General features: G+C 36.0%; 2 protein-coding genes across 3 annotated transcripts in view; one reads left to right on the top strand and one right to left on the bottom strand.

Moving 5' to 3' along the window:
• LOC121422211 overlaps positions 1 to 27,116 on the top strand; it is a 49,367-nt gene that overhangs the window by 5,958 nt on the left and 16,293 nt on the right. Inside the window, exons 2-3 of the mRNA XM_041617117.1 lie at positions 10,014 to 10,097; positions 12,272 to 12,409. Of these exons, the coding sequence (XP_041473051.1) occupies positions 10,014 to 10,097; positions 12,272 to 12,409 (222 nt within the window). The remainder of the gene's footprint in view (positions 1 to 10,013; positions 10,098 to 12,271; positions 12,410 to 27,116) is intronic.
• LOC121422210 (thiosulfate sulfurtransferase-like) lies at positions 13,733 to 21,721 on the bottom strand. 2 transcript variants are annotated; one of them, XM_041617114.1, is made up of 3 exons: positions 21,192 to 21,721; positions 16,661 to 17,259; positions 13,733 to 14,962 (listed from the first exon to the last, which is right to left on the bottom strand). In XM_041617114.1, exons 2-3 carry the CDS (start codon positions 17,241 to 17,243, stop codon positions 14,664 to 14,666), a joined length of 882 nt encoding a protein of 293 aa, XP_041473048.1. In that variant the 5' UTR covers positions 17,244 to 17,259; positions 21,192 to 21,721; the 3' UTR covers positions 13,733 to 14,663. The 2 variants fall into 2 exon arrangements, with proteins under 2 accessions (XP_041473048.1, XP_041473049.1); XM_041617115.1 differs by lacking the exon at positions 21,192 to 21,721 and having other exon boundaries at positions 16,661 to 17,290.

Below are 27,116 nucleotides of genomic sequence, written 5' to 3'. Positions count from 1 at the left end.
TAAGGAAGATTATGGCTCAAAATGTAGCTCATGAAACATCAACATAAGGATAATCAAGTTTGAATGATTGTTTTGCACATGTCTTAGGTCACATGATCATGGTCAAAGGTCATTTTGGGTCAATGGGCATAATATTTTTTTATCATTTAGTGTTTTCTTCTGTGAATAATATTCATTAGCTATTTTCAAAGGAAGCACTGCTGCTATATCGCATTGCGTAATGCAGGCAAGACTGCCAGAGGCTTTCCACTTGTTATGATATAGGATGATATATTGTGTATTTAAAAATGACAGTTTGCAAATTAGATTCTTTGTTGAAATTCAGGGACTGGAAATGAAGCAATTTGCAAACCCATTTAAGCGTTGAATAAAAAAATTCATTTGTGGAATGAAAATATGAATTTTGCCCCGCATATTTTAGTGCTTATAAATGATGAAATGTTTTTCACACTCTTTTTTTTTTACAAAAGTTTAAATTTAGAGCAAAAGAGAGCATGTGTATCACAATGCTTGCCCTTTATTTTTTTTTCTCTGTCCCTTGATTTACATTTGTTTTTATTGAATTGTTTATAATTGGTTTATAATCTTTGAGATCAGTTTGTACATGTATGTAAGCTGTATTTGCTTTGGTCTCTTCTCATTTAGGCCAACTTTAATACATTAAGGTATATTTTTATTGTACAAAAAAATCTCAATTTCACTTCATTTTGGAAATAATGGCTCAGACTTTTGCATTTTCTAGTCAGTTAAAACCATGTTTTGCTCAAGGAGAAATTTGACATGTATGATTTGTCTTTTGCATTTTACCTCATGTTGAAAATATTTATCACCTTGGTAACGGTACATTTTGTCTCGCCTGCTTATAGCAGAGCGAGACTATAGGTGCCGCTTTTCCGATTGCGGCCGTGTCATCAACATTGAAATCTTAACCAAGGTTAAGTTTTTGAAATGTCATCATAACTTAGAAAGTATATAGACCTAGTTTGTGAAACTTGGGACATAAGAGTAACCATGATCCCTGAATATCTTGTGGTGTTTCAGGTCACATGACCAGAATCAAATGTCACTTTTTAATAGGGGCAATGAACTTTGGCCGTGTTGGAGGTATTTTGTTGAATTCAAGTATGAATGATTGTTTTGCACATGATGTCTGACATGTAGGTCACATGAGCATGGTCAAAGGTCATGTTGGGTCAATGGACATTTATTATCATTTGAGTGTTTTCTTTTGTGAATAATTACTTAATTACATGTACATGTAGCTACATGTACTTTTCAAAGTCAGCATTGCTGCTACAGCATATCGAATCGTGTATTAATGCAGGCAAGACTGCCAGAGGCCTTCCACTTTAACAATTCAGGGGAAAATCTTACATATTTTGTTCTGATTTGGTTAATTTCAATTCAATGTGTTTTTTTTATATTCAAAGCATCAATTATGATAATTTACAATTAGGAATTCCTTGTTTTGTTAATTCATATAGCAAGGCTCCACATTAACTTTTTTTGGTGGTGGCCCGTTCGGGCCACCAAAACCTTCAAATAATTTTTTTTGGTGGCCCATTAGTAAAGTTTGGTGGCCCGAAAAATATAAAGAAAAACATTAATTTAAAATGAATAAAACAAAGTGAAATATTCTGCAGTCACTAACACGTACCACTATTCTTTGTACATCTTGTATGTAAATCGTGCTTGCTGTTATTTTACTTTGCTTATTTTGTGGTAATATACTGTATAAATTGTTCTATCATTGTAAATATGAAATGATTGAAAGAGAATAAAAGAATTGTATTGTTCCCAGGTTGTGCATTTTTAATCTCCGTGTCGACACACACTCATAATGGTAAAGTAAATAAATAGTGCATATAGCAAACTCAGATAGATTTACAAAACAATTATTTTTCCTTTCTTCCTTTTTGATCATAAAACCTAGATTATGCAGGCCCCAAATCCAGTTTATTTTCTCTTTTCCAGCATATTATAGCAGGAGAAAATCACAGAAAAATATGCTGCAGAATTTATAGAACAATGTGTAAAAGGGGGAAATAACAAAAATCATTTTTAGAATAGTATACTGAAAAAAGAAATAAAAAATTGTAAAAAATGAATACCGGTAAGTGAAATAAAACAAAAGGAAAAATGAAGAAAGAAAAAACAAAGAACAGGAAAAAAAAACATTTGAGAAAAAACAAAAGAAAATGTAACTTTGTAAGAAAAATGAATAAGACAAAATTATCAAAAAATGGGGAAAATTATTATTATTCAGTAGAAACATGTTCTTTAATCAGGCATATTCAATGGGAAGGGGTATAACTGGTTTAATCACTTTAAAAAAATAAGGAAAAAAAATGAGAAAACGGCAAAAATTATCTGGAAAAAACGGTGAGAAAATTCTTTCCCTATATTTGACAAAATGATGGAAAAATTCACATTTCATATCAATGAAATGCCTTCCCAAATATTTACTTCCTTAAGAGTGGTTTAAGAAGTCATTTGTAAACAAGAAAGAAAGAAGCTGCCTATTTATTTTTGGCTAGAAGAGACACAGCTTCGAAATAAACCAAATATCAACATACATACAAATGCACATACGGGACTGTGATGTACCGTACTCACCTATGTGTTTTATGTCTATTAATGCATTTGGAAATCGGTCTTTTTGAGTCAAAAGAGAGGTCATAATTCCTCCTTTTAATGCTTGCAGATAATCAGGTTTCAGTAATACGGACTGTAGAAGGGCATTTCATTGGTGTAAAATGTGACTTTGACGTAGATTTTCAGAGTTCTGGGGAAGATTTCTTAGCAGTAACATTTCTTATCACAGCTCCCTGAGTCTGAATAGTCTGCTCGCGCATAGCTAGCTGCAGTGGTTTCATGCACGCAAAGCTCAGCCAGACAGCCGGCGCGGCCGGCTGAATAATAGTTACTGTATGCTAGCGGTAGTAGGCCTACGTACTGTCATGACTATGCAATCTTTGTGTGTGTGTATTTGTGTGTAGATTAACAAAAAAGGCGCATGACGAATTGGCTTGCAATTTGAACTGTAGAAAGTTGATAAATACATGCAAAATCGGGAGAAAAATTGCGCTACTTTGAAAATTATTGGTTGCCCGATTCGGGCCACCAAAACTTAACATTTTTTCAATAATGGTTGCCCGAGATGAATTTTTGGTGGCCCCGGGCCACCGCTAATGTCGAGCCTTGCATATACTCAGTTTCCTTTCGAATCATGTCGGTAATATGTATATGTACATACTACATGTACACTGCATCTTTCATTGTACACTTGCACTGGCAAGCATGCTTGTATTTTTTTTCTGTAGAAGTATGAATACCAACTGTAGGTATGTAGTTCCTATTTTTCAAAGGGATGAGAATGAGGTTATGCAACGGCCGGTACGTACATCTCCGCTAGCCTACATGTATGCCGATTCAGATTAGGAGAGAATGAATCTAAGTGGCAGGAGCTTGTCCGGTGACACGCTCCCTGTACCATCACATTTTCCCCCATTAATAACCCACGTACAGGACGTGGCGGTACTGCTAGTACAGTGTTTGTATTAACAGGTAACCAACCGTCCACTGGATGACTGCCTGTGTGTACGTCAAATGAAGACTATATTGTCGAGTTGCTGTATACAGTGTGCTTTCTATGTCTCACACTAAACCAAAGATCAAGAAATGCATGTATTTTAATATTTTTTGCTGCTTATTTGTATTTCATACTGTATATGGGATAATTACTTGTGGAATATGGACACAAAGGATTAAAATATTAAATAAATCTTATGTTCCAACAGTATTAATGTGTGAATTCAATCCAATACAAACCAAATTTAACATGTCAAAAGAAAATTCAAAATGTATGAAATTTCAAGAAAAAAATAAATCACATGCATCAAAACTAATGTAAAAGAAAAAAAGCCTTCAAGTAAGATAATTGGGTACTTTGATATTTACATGAAAAGTTATTTTCTTTTTTTTATGATAATTGATAGTACATGTACATGTATGTACTTTCTTAGAATGATGATGAGGATTATAATAATGATAAATGATAATAATTGCCATTATTATTATTAGTTTTGTAAAATAAATCATATAATTTCAATTCCACTTTAATGAAACCACTCAGTTAGCTTTAAGAATAATAATATATAAACATTTATGAGGTGCCAATTTATCTAGTTCCTATTCAATGGCACACTATATATTACCCCGGCTGTAGCTCCAGCTGCTAAAGGCGCTTGGTGCTTTCAATGAATTAATCCTACTGGGTAACCATTCACCTCTCCTGGGTTGAGTGCAGCACAATGTGGGTAAATTTTGTGCTGAAGGAAAACACACCGTGGCTGAGATCTGAACCCATGAACCTCTCATTGAAAGATCTATGCGATTCGTAACCACTAGACAACGGCATCCCTGCGAGGGAGACAGAGAGGCAGAAAAAGATAAGGTCTATTGTAAATATCAAATCCATATGTATATTAATTAAAAACCATGTTATTTGCTTTAATAAAAGGTCTATTCAAGTTAAAGCAATAGAAATATCAGAGAAAAATATGAACAAGCTCAGCTGGATTCATTGAACTCTTTAGCTGATGGAGATGAATAGATCTGAGTAGAAGACAGATGTCGAGCATTGATTATTCCCACCAAGCTGTTATGTGTGTTTATAACATTGTGTTTGTTACCACGAATAATTGTATTTCTATTACCATGACTAGATTCTGTGCACCTGGATGTATATGTATGTATTATAAAGCAAACGCACATCAGACTACAGAGGTGTTGTGGTCTAGTGGGTCCATGCAAGTGTTTTGATCAACTTCTGAAGTCTCCAATTATCTAAGTATTAGTTGGAGAAATAAAAGATGAAATTTATGGAGATCTTCCACCTATCTCCACCATGGTAAAACGTAGTATGAGATAAGCTGGTCACTGTTTCCATAGTGAGAAGGAAGTTATTTCTGATGTACTTTTGTCGCGCCTCCCTCATAAAACGAGAGGATGGAGACCTATATTTTGTTGATTACATATATACATGTAGGGGTACAGATAATTTGTTACATGATTTGCCATCTCTCGTGTCAGATCGCGAAGCCAGGGGAGCGTTCCATGAAAGGACTTGTGACAGACGTTTTATCCGACAAGTACCAGTTTATCCGACAGTTACCATAGGAACAGTGCCTCTCAGCCAATCAGAATCAAGGAAAGATGTCAGGGGGGCGTTTCATGAAAGGACTTGTCAGTCATTTTATCCGACAAGTAACAATTTATCCGACAGTTACCATAGGAACAGTGCCTCTCAGCCAATCAGAATCTAGGAAAGATGTCAGATCTGACAACTTGTCGGATGAAAAAATCTGATGAAACGCTCCCCTGGTGTATCATTGTTGATTCATTCTCGGATTCGTCTGATTCGTAGTGTAGTGTCGTGATCTCCAAAATTTACAAAACACAAATCCTAAACTGAAAAAATGGAATCACATATGTACAAAATATATACCTCACTATTCCCCCTTTTTTGTAGGCCACCAACCATGTATCAATGAGTTTGACCCATACGTGTATATGGGGAGTAAAAGTCGACTAAGTAGTGCAAGATAATATGTGTGACACCAAACTGGAAATTCAGCCTTGTGTAGAATCCTGGTTGAGATGTTTGTGGTGTGTACATGCATGCTTGTTCATGGTTCTGTAATATAAAGAGATAAGATAAGATATTTATTCGTCTTTCTGTCTGCACATACATTTATCTTACAAGTGTGATTTCACATTCTACAAATGAAAATCAATTAACCATAAATCAGTAGAGAAAAAAAAAGAAACACAGCAAATAACTAATTACGTATTGAGAGAAAGACAAGGAGAACCCCTGAAAAAGCAAGGCTTGTAAGGCTAGGGTCTCCTTTGTTTCAAGTACATGACTAAATAGTATTCAGTGCATGTGTACATGTAATATCCTTAAAATTACAAGAGAAACAAAACAACTAAAAAAAAGCAACAACAATAAAACACACAAAAAAAGAAAAACTAAAACTAATCAATGACAAAAAACACACTAAAAAAAAATAGAATACATTGCTTGAATGTACAATTATGAAGTCTAATAAAATAACAACAATATGATATAATTAAGGGATACATGATGGAAGAAGAAATAAGTATGGATAACATGGCATGAAAAAAGAGGAAGATCGTATGTAAAATAGTAAAGTAAAAAAACAAAACATGACAAAGGTAAAAGATACACAAGAAAAGAATACAATAGGAAAAAAAAAAAACATGGGCTGACCCTCTGCAGAAGAATCCAGTTAGACAAGATACAAGATAAATAAATATTGATATATCATAACATTCTCCAGTCTTATATACAGTTTTTTTATAGGCTCCAAAATTAAAAAGATAACATAGTATATAAAAGCATATCTAAACCTAGAGCAACTCACAAATAACAATTAAGAAGATAACCTTTAAGTACACGCTGAAAAGTATAAATGCTTACCGATTTTTTAATATTTGAATTGAGAGAGTTCCAGAACCTGGGTCCTGTATTTACAACTGTCCTAAAAGCAAAACTTGTATGTAACTTTGGTAAGTGGAATGCAGAAGCATTTCGTGTATAATAGTTATGTATGTCACTATTTTTCATGAACATTGTGACCAGAGCTGGTGGCATGATGCCTGCATTGTATGCATACATTAGAGTACCAAGTTGAAAATCATAGATATCTTGTAATTTTAGAATTCTATGCTCATAAAAAAGTGGGGTAGTATGCGAGTGATAGTTAACATTACAAACAATTCTTAAAACTCTTTTCTGAATCAAGTACACCCTTTCTAGATTGGTTTTAAGAGAATTACCCCATGCAAGAACACCGTAATTGAGATAAGGGAGAATTAGTGTTGAATACATCATACAAAGAATATCAGTAGAGAAAAAGGATTTCAATTTGTATATTACACCACAATTTTTTGATAATGTCTTACATAGATGATTTATATGGGTTTTCCAAATCAGTTTTTCATCTATATGCAACCCCAGAAATTTGGTCGTCTTTACTCTATCTATTACAACATCATTAAATATAACATCTAATCCTGTTGCTAAAAAGCATGTAATTTGTTTTCTGCAAATTTAGGGATAATTTATTTGCTTGAATCCACAAAGTGACTTTCCTCAGTTCACTATTAACTGTTTTTAAAAGGGTCTCATTAATGCTGCCCTCAGCTTTGCGATATTAGCGGAAGTGTTTTTCCGAATTGATTTGGATTCTTGTCTACAGCCTCTATCCAAGTTTAGACGAGCGAAGATTGGGAAATGATCTGAAATATCTGATACAATGATCGCTGAGGATGGAAAAGGTTGTCTATTACAGAAAATGTTATCTATGAGCGTAGATGAAGCTTCAGTTACCCTTGTTGGTTTAATAATTAATGGCATTAAGGAAAAAGACAGCATCATATTAAGAAATGCATCATAATGATAATTTTCATCACACTGAAGGAGGTTTATGCTATAGTCACCCATTATGAAAATTGTTTTGTATACGAAAAGTGGGTTTGAAAGAATACTATGCATTTCGTTCACAAAACTCTCTAAGTTACTCTGAGGGGGTCTATACACAACTCCAAATAAAACATTTCTTTTTCCTGGAATGAAGCACTCTGCAAATATTGATTCCATATGCTCAGCCATCATATTTAGCTCATCCCTTAATTGAAAGTCCACTGAATCTGGAATATATAAAGCGACTCCACCTCCTTTTTTAGCATATCTATGATTAGACACAAGATTATGACCAGGAATATGATAAAGATTTGAGTCATTATCACTCGAGAACCAGGTTTCAGTGACTCCAATCACTGTTTTACTATCTTCAAATTTGTCAATTAGTGTACTAAATGCATCAAAGTTCCTAGGCATACTTCTCATATTTAAATGCAAGACAGTAGCAATTTCAAGATTGTCTTGAAAACTATTAATAAACTGATTTTCTGAATAGTATTGACAGTTAATTGCAGAAGCATGTCCTAAATCATCAGTATCACTAAGCTCTAGTATTCTTGAATTATTTTCTAAGGAGCTACAAATGGCTTCTTCTATACTAATCATTTGGATGTTGAGTATACAATTTCAAGTGAAATCTAACTGTTTGCGCCATAAAGAACATGTCAGCATGAAAAGGAAGATTGTCAAGATGCACACATAATATATAAGAGAAAAACATACAATAATGTATATAAAATAAAATGAACATATTATATAACTTACAAAAGCAAATGAAAAAAAAAAAAGATGATTAGAGATTGTAATAGAAATAACAATGAAAGAAAAAAAAAAACACAAAGGAAAGTTGAATGGAAAAAGAAAAGTAATTTTGGGTTATCATGGGATTTGGCTTGCAAGGAAATAACCTTTTTTTCAAAGTGGGCATATAGGTCAGCATGATATACAATAGGCATTAATTATAATTCAAAGCTTCAAAATATCATCATCACATGTGATGAGTTTTTTCGTAAGTCCGCCTCCCGTGTTCTTAATTCCAGCGAAAATTTTTCCATCGTTGCTCCAAGACCGCTCAACTTTCGGTGAGTGACGAACATTGAAAAGTAGCTTCTGTCTTGTGGGAGTCAGATCGTCGTTAACAAAGATTTTTGAACCCTTCAACTTTGATCTGGCTCCCATAATACAAGCTCGAGTGCGGAGGCTGGAAAACTCCACTAGCAGTTGACGAGGAGGTTCTCCCAAATCGCTTTAAATAAAACCTCTTTTTTCGGCATTTACTGTAACTTGCATTTTGAAAATTGTTCATTTTGAAGATCACGAAAAATAAGTATTTACGCAACCACAGTTTTAATTATGGTAATCTGAATCCCGTTTCTATGGTAATTTTGTATTGTTGATCGAGCAGAGCCATTCGTTTGCTGGGTGATGGCACAAAAAACGCTCAGAAACAAGATCAATAGAAAGTAATAGGATATGAGGCGTCCGGAAATACTGCAGAGACATTTTGTCGCAATGCCCGAAGCTGCTGTCTAAACAGATTCCTCAGAAATAAACACAAAAATAATTTTTTTCAAAAGAATTTGTGATGTCACATGATTGCCCAGTCCAAAATTTTGGACAATTTTGTTGAGTTTTTCTTTTTTTTTCCTTGAAGTTTTAAGCATACCACTTATTTTACCATGTCTTAACAACATCACTGAACTTTTTTGCACCATGAGTGAGCAAGGCTTTAGTCTCTGGACTGTGATTTACATTATATGAGGTGCAGCAATGGCGGATCTGGGGAGGGGGGGCGTTAGGGGTACCGTTTGAACCCCCATCTTGGGGCTCCCTAAAAATAATGAAAAAAAGGATTGTGGGATCAAACTCTAACACCCCTTCCCTGTTTATGGGAGCCAGGCAAGCAGGACAGTGGCGGATCTGTGGAAGGGGGGGGGGGTAGGATGCATTATGTCACAGCTCATTGTATTTTAGTCAAACCAACTTGTTAAACCTCCCTTTTAGCAAAAAGCTAGATCTGCCACGTGCAGTCCCATTTCTGTATTGGCCTGTAATATAGCAGAGAACTTTATTCTACATGTACAATTGCCACTGGTGACTCGGTTGTTATATGAGGTTAGCTTGGTAAGCAATTTTTAGCTTTGAACTTGAGATTAGGGGCCCATTTCATAAAGGACTTGCGACTGTTGTAACTTTGCCGTTGTGGCAACTACCATGGCAACAGGGCTCAGCAGCCAATCAAAATCAAGGTTGCCATGGTAGTTGCCATAATGGCAAAGTTACAACAGTTGTAACTCTTTATGAAACGGGCCCCTGATGTAGATATTAGTTTGTGTTCGATTGAAATAAAATACAGTTCTTGTAATCATTCTTTTGAAAGAACTACAAACTTTATACAAGTATAGAGTATGTATTTTTTCCTTTTTCTGCCTATTCATATACCTGTACATCATGGATTTAATAATAAGCTGCTTTCTTTCTCCTATTTTCTTCCTTGCAGTTGTAGTCAAATGTGTAACATATAATTTTACACAAAAACCAAATCCTGATCTTCCTGGCTTGGGCTATCACAGAACATTATACTGTAAGTATATCTATAACTTAAAATCAGAATTACATGTTTGAAATGAGAAACAAGGATAGAATTTATCAGGGTGTGGGGTAGTTTTATTTCTAATGTAATAAAGCTGAAACATGTAAACTGGGTCTTAAAGGAGAATGAAACCTTTGAAAACAGAAAAATCAAAGAAACAGATCAATGAAAGTTTGAGAAAAATCGGACAAATAATGAGAAAGTTACAAGCATTTGAATATTGCAATCACTAATGCCATGGAGATCCTCCCATTGGCAATGCGACAAAGATGTGTGATGTCACATGTGAGCAACTTTCCCTTTGATGGACTATAAAATAACACCAAAATGTCAATTTTTTCTTTTTCTTATGGTGATACAAACTCTTTATCCATGATGTATTCTTTAAAGATCTGTTTTACATGCCCTCCTATAAAAATAATACATTATCTGCTGATAGATGTGATAAAGGAGACAGTTTAAGGGAAATATATACTAAAGTAATGCCCAGGGAGAGTTGTTCACAAGTGACATCACATATATTTGTGGCATTGCCAATATGAGGATCTCCATAGCATTAGTGATCGCAATATTCAAATGCTCATAGCTTTCTGATTATTTGCCAGATTTTTCTCAAACTTTCGTTGGTCTGTTTTCATACTAGCTATCTTGTTCCAAAGGTTTCATTCACCTTTAAAGTTCTATTTGATTAGAAGTTTTCTCACTAATATATAAAATTCATATTTCACAGTTGGTGTCAGCAAATCAAATCCCTCTATTTCAGTGGTTGCTGATAGGTATTGTGATTTGTAATTATATTAAATTCAGCTGAGGTTGTTAATTGTATGAGCACCTTGCATTTCAATTCAGTTCTAATAATAATATTATTATTGTAATGCGCAGTTGAGTATATGCATATAGAAATTGCGCAATATACATGTAAATGCACTATTATTATTAATTATATCAATTCTTTATTTTACTCTGAATGAAATGTAATACAGAGTAATATTAGATAGCCAAGACAGATAGCCAAGCGCGATTGGTCAATTGCGCGTCACGTGATATGATCGAAATCCGTGTATTTTCCCAGCCGGTCCACCTTCGATGAATATATTGACCAACCGGTCCGTGAATATATTTTCTACGTGTATGGCGCCCTCTTGTGGATTAGATGTTACCAACTAAACGGAAATAAAATATGTGGGACTAAAGTATCTGAACTGGACTCTAACTGAGATCTAGGGCTAGGCCTAAAACAAACTTGATTTGATTAGAAAAGGGCCATTCACTGCATTAAAGTAGTAGTAGACTAAAGTTACATCTAGATCTATACCAGTTCCATCAATCACTGTGACTATCGTAAACAACAGGTTGCACGCATCGTTAGACCATTTTTATCTTCATCATTAAAGGCTATCTAATATAACAGATATTGACTGATGGGATGTGTAAAAAAAAATCTTTGGACCGCCTAAAGGATTAATATTTTCCCTCGTGATCATATTTTCCCTCAGCGCTGCGCGCTTCGGGAAAATATAAATCCGGCGGTCCAAAGAATGTTTATATTACACACCCCATTAGTCAATATCTGTATAATATCAGATACAAATTTAAGGATTTACATTTTAAAGAAAAGGAGTATAAAATAAAGCAAGTCGTAATAAGGGGCTGCACTATTAAAGTATCGGGCAATACCTTACGTGATCAGATGAGCATTTCATGAAAAAAATAATCAGTGATTTTCAGTGACTATTGTTATAAACTACTGAAATCTTTTCATCTGATTGGCAGATAGCAATATTAGTCAGTGAAAGTCACTGACAAAACTCTCAATGAAACACACTCCAGGTAAACACAGATTACAGGATCTTCCCAACAGTTAAGAGCTTATTTGAATATTAATTTGTTTCTTTATTGAATTAAAAAAAAGGTTTTCTCACACATCGATTATTATCACTTTTCAAATTTATGTTTCATCAAATGCTTTTATTCATGATTTGTCTATTTAATTACTAAACATTATCTATGAGATTAAATTTGTCAAAATCCATTGCATCTTTGATCACTTTGATTTTGCACTTAATAAAACCAAAGAAATTACTTTTCTAACTTTATAATAAGTGCAAACGTGTCTGTCATGTTATGTTTTAAGATTATTATTATTTTATGTTTTTAATTAATAGATTTGGACCGATCAGCAGCCGGTCTAGGATGTGTAATGATGGGTCTTCAGCTATGTGGTGTGTTAACGAGCTGGCAAGCAGCGTGGACAGTCATCACCGTCCTATTCACAGATTGTGGCACCATGTTCATGTTTGGATGTAAGTAGTTGTGGTCTGGGTGTATGTTTTGTAACGTTGTCGCTAACCAATGTTAATCATAATGAATGATGACAAGTAGGCAGGAAGATTTAAAGGTAAAGGCTAGTTTTGGTAACGATATCAAAATGAGTTCGTACAGAATCCAATGAAATGACCACCAAAGTGTCTGTTTGTATAAATAAAACACATGTGCCAAATGATTCTGGAAGAAATTGTGTAATTGCTGAGAAATCAGCAAATAAGCACAGGATTCGGGTAGGGCGTCGGGCCCGACGCTCTAAGCAATAATTATACATTGTCCCACGTGCGCTTATCTGTGTTGGGGATCTTCGGTGTGAACATTTTTCAGCGTAGATTTCAAGATTTCACAAAGTTCAGTTAAAGTAACTGTACCAGATCTAGATCCTCGATGATATACTGACAATTAAGCCTTGTATTACAGACTTTCTCATGAAAGCAGTGTTTACTGCAACTACTGGAATTTCTCTTTAAGTTCTTTTAATGTTTGGTTTGCTGGCAGTTGGACAATGTTGATAGAGAATTTGTCTAGGGCTCTCGTGCTTGAATTTTGTTGTCATTAGTGGTATAGACATTTCTAACAGTAACATTAGGGTGGATCTCAACAGCCAATTGAAAACAAAATTTATTTGGAAACTGTCTGATGGCAAGTCAACATTTGATGATTGAGTCATCATTAAGATGCACTAGACTAGATCAATGCTTAAATGTTTATCATAGCCTCTGATATATGATAAAACAATTTGTCAAGTGGTCTTGACTTAGTTGCAAAGTGAAAATCTCAATAAAAGTATTTTCAGGGCCATCTGCACCAGCCCGAGTTTTCAAATTAGCACGCTATTTCTGATCCGGCAAATTATCCTGATATGAACAATCTCAAGATTATTTGTAATGGAGACGCACTTATCGCGCTAGTTCGCTATATTAATCTCAAGATTGCAATCCCAAGTCAACTTGAGATTATTTGCAAAATAGCTTGCTATTTTACAAATTATCCCACTAATTCGCAGGTGCAGACGCACTCAGGATTATTTATGCACGGCATCAGACCATACACGTAGTGCATCGATGCCTTGGTCAAGCAGCAATCGCTCTTCTTGCGATGGTGGAGATGGGGTTTCTTGAATCTCGAAATTAATCGCGAAGAGGGCCGATCGGGCTAAAGTCTCGAGATTGAGCAAACTCGGGCTGGTGCAGCACCGCCTTTTGTCTATATTTTGCATGACTGAACCTTGGATGGACATGGAGGTTTTGGCACAGGTCTGGACAGTATTTCTTGAAACAAAGAGTGGTTTTCACTGACTCTTTTGCCCTGAGCCTATCAGATGCGAGGGTTTACTGTAGCTTGTACACCTCCCAGTGAAAATCACTACCCTATTTATTTCATGAAATGCTCCCTACATGTACCCAGACCTAGGTCTGATCTGAGCATGGTATGGGTGTGCACACGGAGATGAATATATATGTTTCATAACATTTTTTTTATCATGCCACTGTAGTAAATTGGTACTCATGCACATAAATCCCTCAGATATGCAATTTACAGTGTCAGACACACATTCAACTGGATGCCTGCTCTTGTTGTTGAGCATGGTCTAGAGCAAAGTGTACTTGAATTTATAAGAACCACATGGGTATTTACCGAATAAACCATTAAAAAAATTATTAAATATGTCACAGAAAAACAGACAACATAATCACTTTACCACAGAAATGATGCAATCTATCTTTATTTCAGAGGTATGTCATATTATTGGACCATGTTCAAAATAATGAACTTCATTCGTGACTTTGAAAACACATCCAAGAGCACCACAAATGTAGTCTCAAAAGAAGTGCTTGATTCTAAAAGAAAAGTTGTGAACCATCATGGCGAGTGCTTCTTGCATATTGAGTTAATCACCGAAATGTCTCAGAGGCTGAATCATTTGCCCCGTCTTATATGCCACAGGCATGCTGAAGAAGCCAACTCCGGACCAATCAAAGCTTTTTTGTTATTTTGAATGGATTATCATTGGTCGGTTTAGAGTTGGATGTGTTGGTGTGTCTGCGGCGTTATGTTTAATGGGTTAAAAATCCCAAGATCAAGAAGATTATCTTGTACGGATACACCCCTTGAACACAATGCTATTTCAGTAGTAATACTGCCTCGGTTTTTAAAGATGTTAGGCTGAATTTAATATCAGGCATACATTGTAGGTCTTGAATGGCTAATAAACATCAAGCCTCTTTTCAGCTACTGTTTGTGGTAAATGTTGATACGGAGAAGATCATCGGGGGCTCTCTGGGAGAACTCGTCCCAAGACCCATCAAAGACTGCCACATCCTCCTTCCCTTGGAGGAAAGCAGCCATTGCTACGATACAAGCAGTGACTCCCACGTTACAGGTCGTAGTCACAGGCTTGGAGAGGTCGATGTCCGCTGATGCAAAGACTTCTCGCAGTTCGGCAGCAGTTCTGAATCTGGTGGAATCTTTTGCCATGCAGTCTTCAAAAGTAAGGTGTTTTGCCCTGTGGATGGTTCCGAGCCTGAGATCTGAGAAAAAAAAATCAGGAGAAATGATTACTTCTTGTTGCTAATACAAGGTTGTGTCTGGTGAAGATTTCATGGACTTCCTTGTACAGTCCCCTTCAGCATACTTCAACTCACAACCGCGTAGCCAGGATTTCATTTTGGAGGGGGCGGTAAATGCACGCGAAGCGTGCCAACACTTAAAGAGCGCGCGAAGCGCGCTCCCTAGGGGGTGGGTGCAGGGAGGGGGAGTTTCCCCCTCCCGCGCGAAGCTTTTGGTGTTTCATAAATTAAAATGAAAAGGAGCCGTCTCTCTTGTCTCTAGTGCCTATTTCAGCTCCAATTCATTTGACTCATTGTGATTTTGAACATTGTTTTCATGAACCTTAATTTGTTTTCAAAAAGTGATTGTGAACGCACAAAAAAGGAATACATTGGAGGAAATTGAAATAATAATACCCTCGCGTGAAGCGCGGAAGCTAAAGCGTTTTATCAGTTTTTTTGCCATGAAAAGGGTCCCGACTAAAGGGTTTTCTCAGAGATATATTGAATACTTCCCTTGGAAAGATCAGATTTGATTACAAACAATTTAGCGACAGTGCATATCTTTAACTCGCAAAACAGAGGAGAAGAAGTGTATATATGCCGCGAGAAAGATATTCAGCCCCGCGCAGAGCAATGAAACTGTGAAATTTCAAAGGGCGGACGTTTCATCAAAATAATGCAGATACGTCTAATACCACCATCGGCTCTAATTAAAATGATTTTCTAAGATTATTGAACTTCTTTATGAGGAAATAGTGCGCAGAAAGTTGAAACTTCTGTGATTTATTGAAATTAAATATAAAAAAAAGAGAATTCCTAATTTCTTTGACTTATCCTAAAGTGCTTCATTTTGAATAATAAAGAAACTTAAGTGTCATTCAACATTTCAAACTGAGGTCGCAAAACAGGGCAGGAGATGAATGTGAAGGGAAATGACATGAAGTTTAATAGAATTTGATAAAAAAATTATATTGTACTTCTTTATTTAATACGACGCGAATTTTAGGAACCTGTTTGCCCCAGAATTATGGTTGTTTGGTAATGAGCTGAAAAGCAGGAGAAGTTGACTTTATGGAGGTGGAAATTGATATAAAATTTTACCCGCCCGGAGCCGACCCGACCAGAAGTTGCGCGATCAATTTAAAAAAAGATAACTTCATATACTTTGGCGTAGCCTTACTCTAATTCCATGCCCTAATGGATACATTTAAACTTTAACCGGTAAGAAACACATATACCTGAGGTGGAAAAACAGGGTTAGAGAAAGGGTGGGGGAAACAATGGAGAATTGCAATATTGTCATTTAACCGCGCGCAGCGCGGAAGAAAAATTCATATATAAATTTAGAGCAAGAGTGATGGAGTTTCTCTTTTAAGAAAAAAAAAGAATAAAAAGAAAAAAAAAACACAAAGCTACCTTTCTCCCCTTTCCTCCCTTCCCTTTTTCTTTTCTCCTCTCTTTTTTCCCTTCTTTTTTTTTCTTTTTGGGGACGTTTTGGGGGGGCGACCGCCCCCACCGCCCCCCCTGGCTACGCGCCTATCAACTCACTATATCACTATAAAAGCACAAAACAATAGACTTTGTCACTTTTCTAGTGATGCAGTGAGTTAGAAAGTTGAGAAGGATAGTGTATCTAGAATTATTGTAGATTATATAATTTCTGAAACACATTCTTACCTGGCCACAAGCTAGGCTTAGAACCATCAAACCAGTGTGATGGTCGAGTGTCCACAAGCTGAACAGACCCTTCCTTCAGATCTTCAAGAACTTCATCATAAGTCTTTAGCAGATGCCTCTGTACTGTAGACTTGAACGTGGCTTTGACAGGATCCTCTGTGCTGTCTGAAGTCACAGAAAAGCCATCCTTGACCCATTGCTCAAGACCACCATCCAAAACCGATACCTTGTCATGTCCAAAATACCTGAACATCCACCACACTCTTTCAGAAGTCTTTGCCTTGTAGCGAGGATCATTCTCGTAGATCACGACATGTGTTTGATTTGAAATTCCTAAATTGGAGACATACTTATCAAAGTCATTTGGACTTGGAAGGGTGAACTTGAATGGCGATTCATGGTCTTTGCATTCTTCAAGATTGAAGTAGAGGCTTCCAGGAATATGCTGTTCTTGGTGAAAGTCGTTGCCTGATTTGCCACGTGGGTTCCAGGTAACATCAAGGACAATCAAGGGTTTCTTCTTGGTGCCCAGGTGCTGAGACAACCAGGATGTGGTTACAAGGGGAGGGACTTGATCAGCCATGATTGGAGTAGATTACCTACATGTGCACATAAGGGACAACAACGAGAATGAATAGACAATGACCTTTCATTTCTTTCATTATGATAGGCAGATTTCAAAGCAAGATATTACGTAAGCTTACCTTACATAGCAGGATGAAGAAATTGAATAGACCAGGTGACTAGAATAGCACACCAATGAACACTTTATGAAGGTATTTGTTGCATTTTTACTTTGAATGCATATCGTAGCATGTTGAACAATGTTGTTTTTTGTGGATGTAAATCAAAACCACAATTCAAAAGAATATATGAATAATCAAGAAATCAAAGTTGGTGCTTATCTCATTAGATTTTAAACCACCATGTCACTTTAGTACAAATGACCTTCCTCTGATCATGCGCAGAATATTCTGATCATGCGCAAAGTGGAACTACGAACTGGCTTATTAAGATTTGAGAACCAAGATCAAATACTTTTCATGTCATCTTTTACATCATGCCAGCAGTACAAATGTGGTTTTCACAAATTCACAGCTTTTTGTCTCCTTTCTTCCTTATGCCAAATTATGTCATATTTTGTGATGACTTTCCAGATTCATTTTTTGTCACATTCATGCTTTGTTCAAAAATGTGGGGACAATATGAATTCCTAGATAATGAAATACTCACTATGGACAAAACAAATCAGTAAATCTTAATCTGAACTAGAATACTTAAACACAAAATCTTCTTTATGAATTATGTTTTTGGCATTACGTACAATTTAAACCTTAATCTAGTACAGCAATATACATGTAAGTACAAAACTACAATATATTTTTTTTATGATAATAAAATATGAGTATACTGTTCTTTATAATATGTGCTCTGATTCATCTATATATAATAGGCCCCAAATTTTAAAAATCATTCACAGCCCTATAGAGTACTGTAAAAGTGTTAAAGGAAACCAAAATCCAAGAAAATAAGCAATCTTATTGGAAAGAGTAAAATGAGAGGAACAATTTTTAAAAATTTTCATCAAAATCGGTTATGAAATAAGCAAGTTATGGATGATTAAAGTCTTGTTGTACTTACTATGTGGATCCTCAAATTGGCAAACCTGCTTCAAAATGGATAATTTTGTGGACAACTCTCCATTTGTTTTGTACACATATTTTCAGATTTCCCCCTTTATTTTACATATTTCACATGATCTCCTCCTGACCTTGACATATATGGTGTGGATTATATTTTCCCATGACATATGTTGTGCTCAGAAGGAGGCAAGATGCAATTTGAAAGATAATGAGGAAAATCTGAAAATTTGTGTACAAAACAAATGGAGAGTTGTCCACAAAATCAGCCATTTTGAAGCACGTTTGCCAATTTGAGGATGCCCATAGAAAGTACAAGAGTTTTCAAACTCCCCTAACTTGCTTATTTCATAACCGATTTTGATGAAACTTTTTTTGTTCCTCTCATTTTACTCCTTCCAATATAAGATTACTTCTCTTCTTGGGTTTTGGTTTCCTTTAAAGTGTAGATTCTTTGTATCTAGTTATCATTGCAGTAGGGAATTTCTCTACTACTGATTAGTTAATTGCCCTATATGGGCTTATGTCGAAAGGGTGGGTGCTGTCGCGTTAGGGTGCGTCAACGCGAACGCGAAGATTCGTCCAAAGCCCCCCCGGTTTGGCCGAAAGGGTGCGTTGGGAGCGCCACGTCGCGTCGCGTTCACTGGAACGCGCCCTTTCGTCCAAACCGGGGGGGGGGGGCTTTTGACAAAAGGGTGTGTTTAATAATAATGAATAAATAAATACAAATATTTATAAGAAAGCTGAATATAAGGTATTCTGTCAAACATTGCCAATTTGCACGTAAAATAGTGGATTTTCAATCATTTAAAGCATTGACAATTTGAGGAAAAGAAAGAAAAGTTCAACTAAGAATAATGATAATAATAATAATGATAATAATAATAATGATAATAATAATAATGATAATAATAATAATAATGATAATAAAATCAGATACCCACCCTTGCAATAAGCCACTTGGCGCCAATTTTTCACTCCAAATTCATTTCCATAAATTCACTCTTTGGGGTGAAAATTATTATTATTATCATTATTATAAGTATTATTATTATTATTATTATACACACAACACGCACATATTATTATTATTATTATTATACACACAACACGCACACATACACAACAGATACATCTCACAAAATATACTGAGGCAGGGTCTCAAGTGTAAAATATAGTAAGGTAGGGTCTGAAGAGTTAAACGTTGTGAATGCTGACCCGACATCAATTTTGGCCTTGCCCTTCCAGGACACATCTGCCGTAAGTTTTATAATTTGGGGGACACCAAATATCTCCAGGTATACGAATGTTTTCCTTTGTAATAAATACACACCTGCAAAGTATAAAATTGAAGGTAAGTTACTTTTTTTTTATTTGAAAGAACCTTGAAATCAGTCATAATTTTTACATGTATCAATATTACACCATAAAACATTTCCACCGAAAAATCCTCATGCAGCATGCCGTCATTGTTTTTTACCTTAAAAAGAATGTTTGTGCCATATGATGATTTGTGTTCCTATGCAAACTTCACATATCACTCGTCTTTTTTGTTTGTTCAGCTTTCTTATATTTGTATTTATTTATTCATTATTATTAAACACACCCTTTCGTCCAAACCGGGGGGGCATTGGACGAATCTTCACGTTCGCGTTGACGCACCCTAACGCGACAGCACCCACCCTTTCGAAATAAGCCCCCTATATGTACCATTTCCATAAAGTCCCAATTGCAATGTCTGATTAACTAGTGACTGTATAGATCAATTGAATTGTAAACTTGTTTAATTTACTCTGGTAGCACCTTATACTGTTGGTTCAAATCCCAGCCATGGCATGTTTTTCTTCAGCAAGAAATTCACCCATATTGTGCTCAACCCAGGTGAGGTGAATGGGTACCTGGCAGGATTAATTCCTTGAATATACCAAATATCAAAGAAATGATAATGATACATGGAAATACAGCATGCATAATGTGCAAGATTCTTCAAATCCATGTTTTTATACTTTAGTTTTATCTCCTTGTTTGTACAAATCATGCCTCTGTGCACTCCGACCTACACATCAATACTGCCTTTGATTCCTATTACCTTCTCTAGGGCTATACATTTATATTGTATACATGGACACAATTCATTTGGCCTATATATGTTACTAATCAAAAATAGGCGCAGAGTCCATCGACCTTGTGAACCTTCCTATTCAACCAGAGGAATTAGAGGTAATGGATGGCTGGTTTATTAGCCCAGTAAGCAAATACCTACACTAATGCATATTCCTCATACCCTCTCTACAACATGTGCAGAATATGCATGACGGCATGTTGTTTCACAAAAAGCGAGTCACGGCCACACACCTGACATATTCTTACTAGTTAGATGAGACGTTATTAAGATCAAAAGTTAGGCAAGCCTTCATATTTAATGTTTGCTCTCTGACATTATAAAGATAACATATACAAGACATTTCAGTAATGCAGTGCTGCAGTATACATGTACTACTCATCACTTTCCTTTAAATCTCTTCTTAAAAATTAATCTTTGAATTTTACATGAAATATTTTCATAAATTCCATTTGACCACATTCAAGTTCTGTATATACATGTACATACCCTCTTTGATATTTTTAAAAATGCATGGTGGGTCTTGAGAGATGCGATACCCACTGCAATATTACCAAAGTTGTATAGTTATATATTCATTTCAATATGACGAAAGCTTGCATGCCCTTTCACAAATGACAGGGCAAGTCCGACTCGAGCAATGATCTTTCCAAAGAAAGATCCAAGAAATTCATGACGCAGGTATGCTGTTGCACAGGCCTTGGTATGCATGCCATAAATTGGGATGGATCAAAGCTAATGGGCAGCGTGTATTAAGATTCACGTTTACCTGACTGCTTTCCCGAGCTGAAAAACAATCGAAAGATGCTCGTCTCGTTCTTGTTCTAGTCTGTTCAATTGCCTTGTTGTTAAGGGTGCCCTGCTCCAAAATGCCTTGCTCAGATTGGCAAGTTTACCAGTTGTAAATGGGATATAGGTCAATATTTATTTGATGAGAAATATATTCCAACCGAGCACTGATCCCAGTGCAGCTTGTACCATTTATTTGACAATGTATGTAGACTTTGTACCTGAAAATTCAAAGGGAAGGTTTAGAATCTGAGTAAAATAAACACCAATTAGAAGACAGGTTCAGAATTATATTTTGCTACCCTTGATGGAAAGGTGCTTGTTATCAAGCCCCCTCCCCTATTCTCTCTCTCTCTCTCTCATCCCTCTTGTATTTTTATTTTTTTATTTTCTATGTCTTTCTTTGTCTGTTTTTTGTTTTGTTTCTCTCAGTCTCAATTCAATTTCCTAGTAACTGTAGTTTTCCTGGCTGAATTATTCTATTCAATATATATGCAAAAGGATGTTCAAACAGAATAAGTGGAGCGTTGTGGCCCAGTGGACAAGACGCCTGACTCTGAAACAGAGGGTCGTTGGTTCGAATCCCAGCCATGGCGTAATTTCCTTAAGCAAGAAATTTATCCACATTGTGCTGCACTCGACCCAGGTGAGGTAAATGGGTACCCGGCAGGATTAATTCCTTGAATGCTTGAGCGCCTAGGCAGCTCAGCTAAAGCCGGGGTAATAATAGCAGGGCCCGCTGGTAGAACAGTTTTCGAAACTGAAGTGGCTACCCTGGGTAAATATGCCTATATTATTATATTATTATTATAATTTAGATCCTTTTTAGTTATGACTTTTAGAGTATGAATTGCGTATCCAACTAATGCCTCCAGCAGATCTGATTCACTGGAGAAGGAACACCCTTACACACATGCACATGCAATGTTCCCGATGCAGGGTGAAACTTAGAACCTGATGACTTCCGACCTTACGGGCCGATTAATAATAAACGCACACTCGTCATTCTCAGCATTGTTCACCTGCATGTTGGCAAGAAATTGCCGATAATTTGAACAAACAAGAAGTGCCATTGACAAGTGCGTCTTGCATCAATTAAGCAGGCCGCGTGTTTGCCTCTGTCATTAGCTTCGGCAGTATTGTGTCTGTGCCAGCACAGAAAGTACCCCCTTAATTAGCGTTAACCTTTTCTCACCGTGAGCCAAAGTGGAGTTGCGGATCGGTGCGTTCTTAAGAGCGCGTCCTTGGTGCGTGATGCTCGGTTGGTTTCTAGAGCATTTTGGATGAACAACGCCTTAATGAACGATGTCATTCTCACCTTGAACAAGATAGAGTCTGTTTGTTTATACACTCACTTGCCATATACATATTATTGTCCCATTTGCATTATGAATGCCATGATTTCAAAATGACATGTAAAGAAGTGTGTTTTTTATTGACTTTTTGGTACATGAATTGAGATCGTTTCATCAGGTACATTTTATTAACATGTCAAGCATAATTTTTATCACAACAAAATTGTGACCAAATTTGAATGATTCAGAACCAAATACTGCAACAATTAAGAGTGTTTATTTTACTGAAAATCAACAATCTGTGTATTTAATGGGACAATGTACATCTAGTTGCATTGATAGGGGCGAGATGGTTTTATAGGATTCTAGATGATTTTATGTGCTATATTGTTGTCCGGAACCATATCAAATATATTGCCCCTCATTTAAAACAACTCATCAGAATAAGATTCCAGTTTTATGTGATATCTTGGTAGAAAGATTTCATATAAATTAGAACTTCATATTTTTGTTGAAGGCAACGGAGTTGGTCAATGAAGTTGAACGTAGGTCAATGGACCTAGTCGTTGATCAGCATCAAGTTGATATGTTAACAGTATTCTAAAATACATTACAATGGACAAGGCAATTAGAGGCAAGAGCCTACTTTAATATGGAATGATTAATATTTATCATTAATATTGAGCCATCTGGTTTGAAGAGTATGTTCTGCACAAATACTTTAGATTTCCATCATGCAATCAAAATATCAAAATTCAGACAATATAAGAGAATTGATGAGAAAATCGTTGCAATCTGATTGGTTGAGGGCTATGCATGCATTTTTTACTGGACTGCATTAACAATAGTAATCACAGCAATATCATTGTAAATAAGCTATTGCACACGCATGTACATGTATACTGTTGCGCAGGCTTATTTTTGAAAAAATTGATCATGCGAATTAAATGAGGATGCTACATCTACATGTAATTAAAGTCTACTGTATAATCGGTTTATATTTGGTGTAGATTAGTGTAAATAGAAATGTTGAAATGTTAGATCATTGTTATGGGGTAAGACCCGAGACCAGTTTTTGTGTCCCCCTCCCACCCATTCCTGGACCAGTGAGTAATAATTACAATGTTGTGAATGTACATGTATGTGTGTATGTTTTTTTTCTCAATAAGGAGCTATCACAGGGGCAAATCCAGAATTTTCTGGGGGGGGGGCACATTTTCCCGATAAAAATTTGAAAAGCAAAAAATAAGAAGAAAAATAAAAAAGGTTTTCACCTTAAATTGAGGGTCATTTTGTCCACGGAAAATTTGTCAGGCAAAAAAAAAAGAAAGAAAAAAAGGTCCTCACTTTCAAAGGGGAGGGGAGCGCACTTGAGTAAAAAAAGGTATATTCACATTACAAATTTTGATTATGGATCTCTAATGGGGGGGGGGGGGCACGGCCAGCCGTGCCCCCCTTGATTTGCCACTGAGCTATCATATGTTGATTGATTCATGTTTTCTGTTATCAATAAGGAATTCCCTCCAGTATATCATTGGATCAGGGGCGGATCCCCATGAAAATTTGACAAGCAAAAAAAAAAGCCTGTGGGGTGGGGGCACACTTCCATATGAACGACATACTTATATTGACTTTGACTGTCAAGAGGGGGGGGGGGCAGCACGGACCTGAAATGCCTCCCCCCCCCCGGATCTGCCACTGCTTTAGACCAGCAAATGGTTCCACATCTACTATAGATCGTAAAAATAATCATTCACTTCTCATTTTCTTTAATCAACTTTTTAGTGATTAAAACTGTAGTAGATGCTAAAATACATGTAGCTTGGCAGGAACTTGATTTTATTTTTTATTTTATTTCATTTATCCTTTTTTCTTCTATGTAACAATGTAATATGTCATAAATACAGGGCGCGACAAACCCGCTTGCCCGGGGCAAGTGAAAATGACGTGCGGGCAAGCACTTCTCAAAGTCAATTGCCCGATCGGGCAAGTGGTTGTTGCGTCTTTTTTTCTGTACTGTACCTCGTTTTTCCATAAATCATCCAAAATCCACACTCAAAATCAAATTCCGAAATTGCGTTATTTTTTCTGTACCACGTATTTCCATACACATGGTACCAGGTATGAAAAAAATCAACGCAATGGCCGGGAAACAGTTGAATGTAGTATAGGGGTCCATTATGACTACCACCATGTGCAATTTCTAATTGCACATTTTCCCCCTTCCGATATCACGATTCTGTGATAAAAGAATTAGAATTACACAGGAAATAAATCACAGAGTCGAGTAACCTCGCGTTGGTGAGTTGTCATTCGGCTTTGCTTTTCAAAACGGCCTATTATTAATATCCAAAATAACTAGCCGTATTTGTTAATTATAACTTAAAATTCATTTGTTTCCCTTTTTGAGGGGATTAGGTAAATATCAGACAATAAATCATCAAACAAAGCTCCATCTATTTTACAAGGCCGGCGGGAGGCTCACGCACGTGTGCATACTAGCTAGCCAGTGTGAGCTCTGTCTCTCTGCCAGAGCTCTGGGGGACAATTCGCTCAGTAAAGGCCTCAAATATGGTGATTTTCTGTTTCAGACAGAGTTTACATTTCGGGTATATTATTCAAAACTTCTAATAAAGTTTGATGATTTCTTCATTGTCATGTATATTTAAGTTATTAATGAATACATTCTCACCGAATTTAGACTCCCCCATAGAGAAATGCAATTTTCGTAGAAGTCTGCGTTTTCAAAGAACTTCAGGAAAAGTTAGGGTATGTGGGCCTTTATTACATGGTCGAGTACAGGTTATTGTACTGGAATAGGCGAAGTAGAAATTAGATATTGAATTCATTTATATCAAAGTTCAACTCACAGTCACACCCACACAAACACACCCACACACACACACACCCAAGATTCTAAGCATATAGTGAAAAAAATTACTTAAAAATCGTACAATATTAAACAATGTTAGTAATAATTCATTAATAAGTGAACAGGTATTCCTCAAAATAGAAAAAAAAGTAGCATGTGAAAACATGTAGATAAAAATTATTGACCGAGTGCAACATCATAAAATGATGAAGTAAAGACTTGATGGTTTCCAACTAATTAAGAGCTGAACAATAAAGAGCTGAACAATTTTCACTGGCTTTCTTTATAGTTTCCAACTACGGTAAATGAAAGCAATTCTAAGGAAATATGGTAAGCAGGTAGCCATTTCGTGGATTTAAAGATGCAAAATATGAAATATTAGCAACTTTTGTTGAAGGGTTTTTTAAAACCTTAAGTGCCCATAAAATATCGATTTTTTTTTTCTCCAAAATAAACGTTAAGACTCAGGCCTACGTTGCTGAAAATATCCTTTTCAATGTGTGTTCTTTTATACTGAACATGATTGTCAATTGTTATTTTGTATACCTTAATAAAAATAAGAGTAGTGCCGTCATAATGAAAAAATTATTAAAAAAATTGGGCAAGCAGTTTTTTCTATCGGGCAAGCAAATTTTTTCATCACTTGCCCAACAGGGCAAGTGACAAAAAATTTTTTTGTAGAGGCCTGATAAATATAATAATAAAGACATTTTTACAATAAATCAGACATATATATCATTGAACATAAAATCAGTTGCAGAAGATGGATTGCCGTTGTAAGGAAAAAATGCTTGAAAATATGAGAAACCGAAGCGTATATTGATAATATTCATATTTTGAGCAGAATGGATGGCTACAATTTATTTAAATTTCAACTTTTTTAAGAAAGAAAAACAAAGTCTTACTATAATATATAATTTCTGAAGAAAAACAAAATATGATAATGAAAACGAAGATTAAGATGATGATGATGAATTTCAATTTAAACACCCGCCCCCTTTTTTTGGTAGATCTCCTTACTGGTGACCTCACTCGACACAATATGAAGTAGTCTGACTATGAGGACTTCTGAGCTTTACCTTTGTCCTTATCTGAAAATCTGAAGACTGATTTGACATCCTATCAGACCCATTTCATTCAATGAGGACTTCAGTTTTACCTTATCTCAAACTTAAAAAGATTTGGCGTCGTACATGTACGTGGCCCACATCCTTCAAGTAAAAGGGCTTTTAAGTTTTACCTTATTTCAAAACTTAAAGCTTGATTCAACCTCATACTTGTCCTACACCATTCAGGTATAAATGACCTTACCCCAAAATTCACTTCAATGTTGGCCTACATCATTCAAGCAAGAGTAAATATCCAACCTGAAACTTAGAGATTGACTTGACATTGTACTTGGCCCACATCGTTCAAGTATTAAAGGACTCATTCATTCTTACCGTATGATCTCAAAACTCAAAGATTGATGCGACGTTGTCGTACTTGGCCCACATCATTCAAGGCGAACCTGATGATATGGCTGAATTATTATTTAATGTAATAGGGTTCCCTGTAGTACCTTTGTCTATGATGAACCAATCATTCAATGTCATAGGGCTCTGCCAAGAGGTGTTTGGCATTCTGTCTGACCTTCTCATTGGCCCTCCATTATTAACTTCCTCTTTCCCCCTTGAGGACACCATACCATACCAGAGAGAATCCTGTAGGAGCTTAAATCAGTATGATAAGACAATCA

This window comes from Lytechinus variegatus, chromosome 10 (assembly GCF_018143015.1).
Source record: "Lytechinus variegatus isolate NC3 chromosome 10, Lvar_3.0, whole genome shotgun sequence".
Lineage (NCBI taxonomy): Eukaryota > Metazoa > Echinodermata > Echinoidea > Temnopleuroida > Toxopneustidae > Lytechinus > Lytechinus variegatus.
Note: the sequence above shows the minus strand (reverse complement) of the source record. Positions and strands in the feature narration are given on the sequence as shown.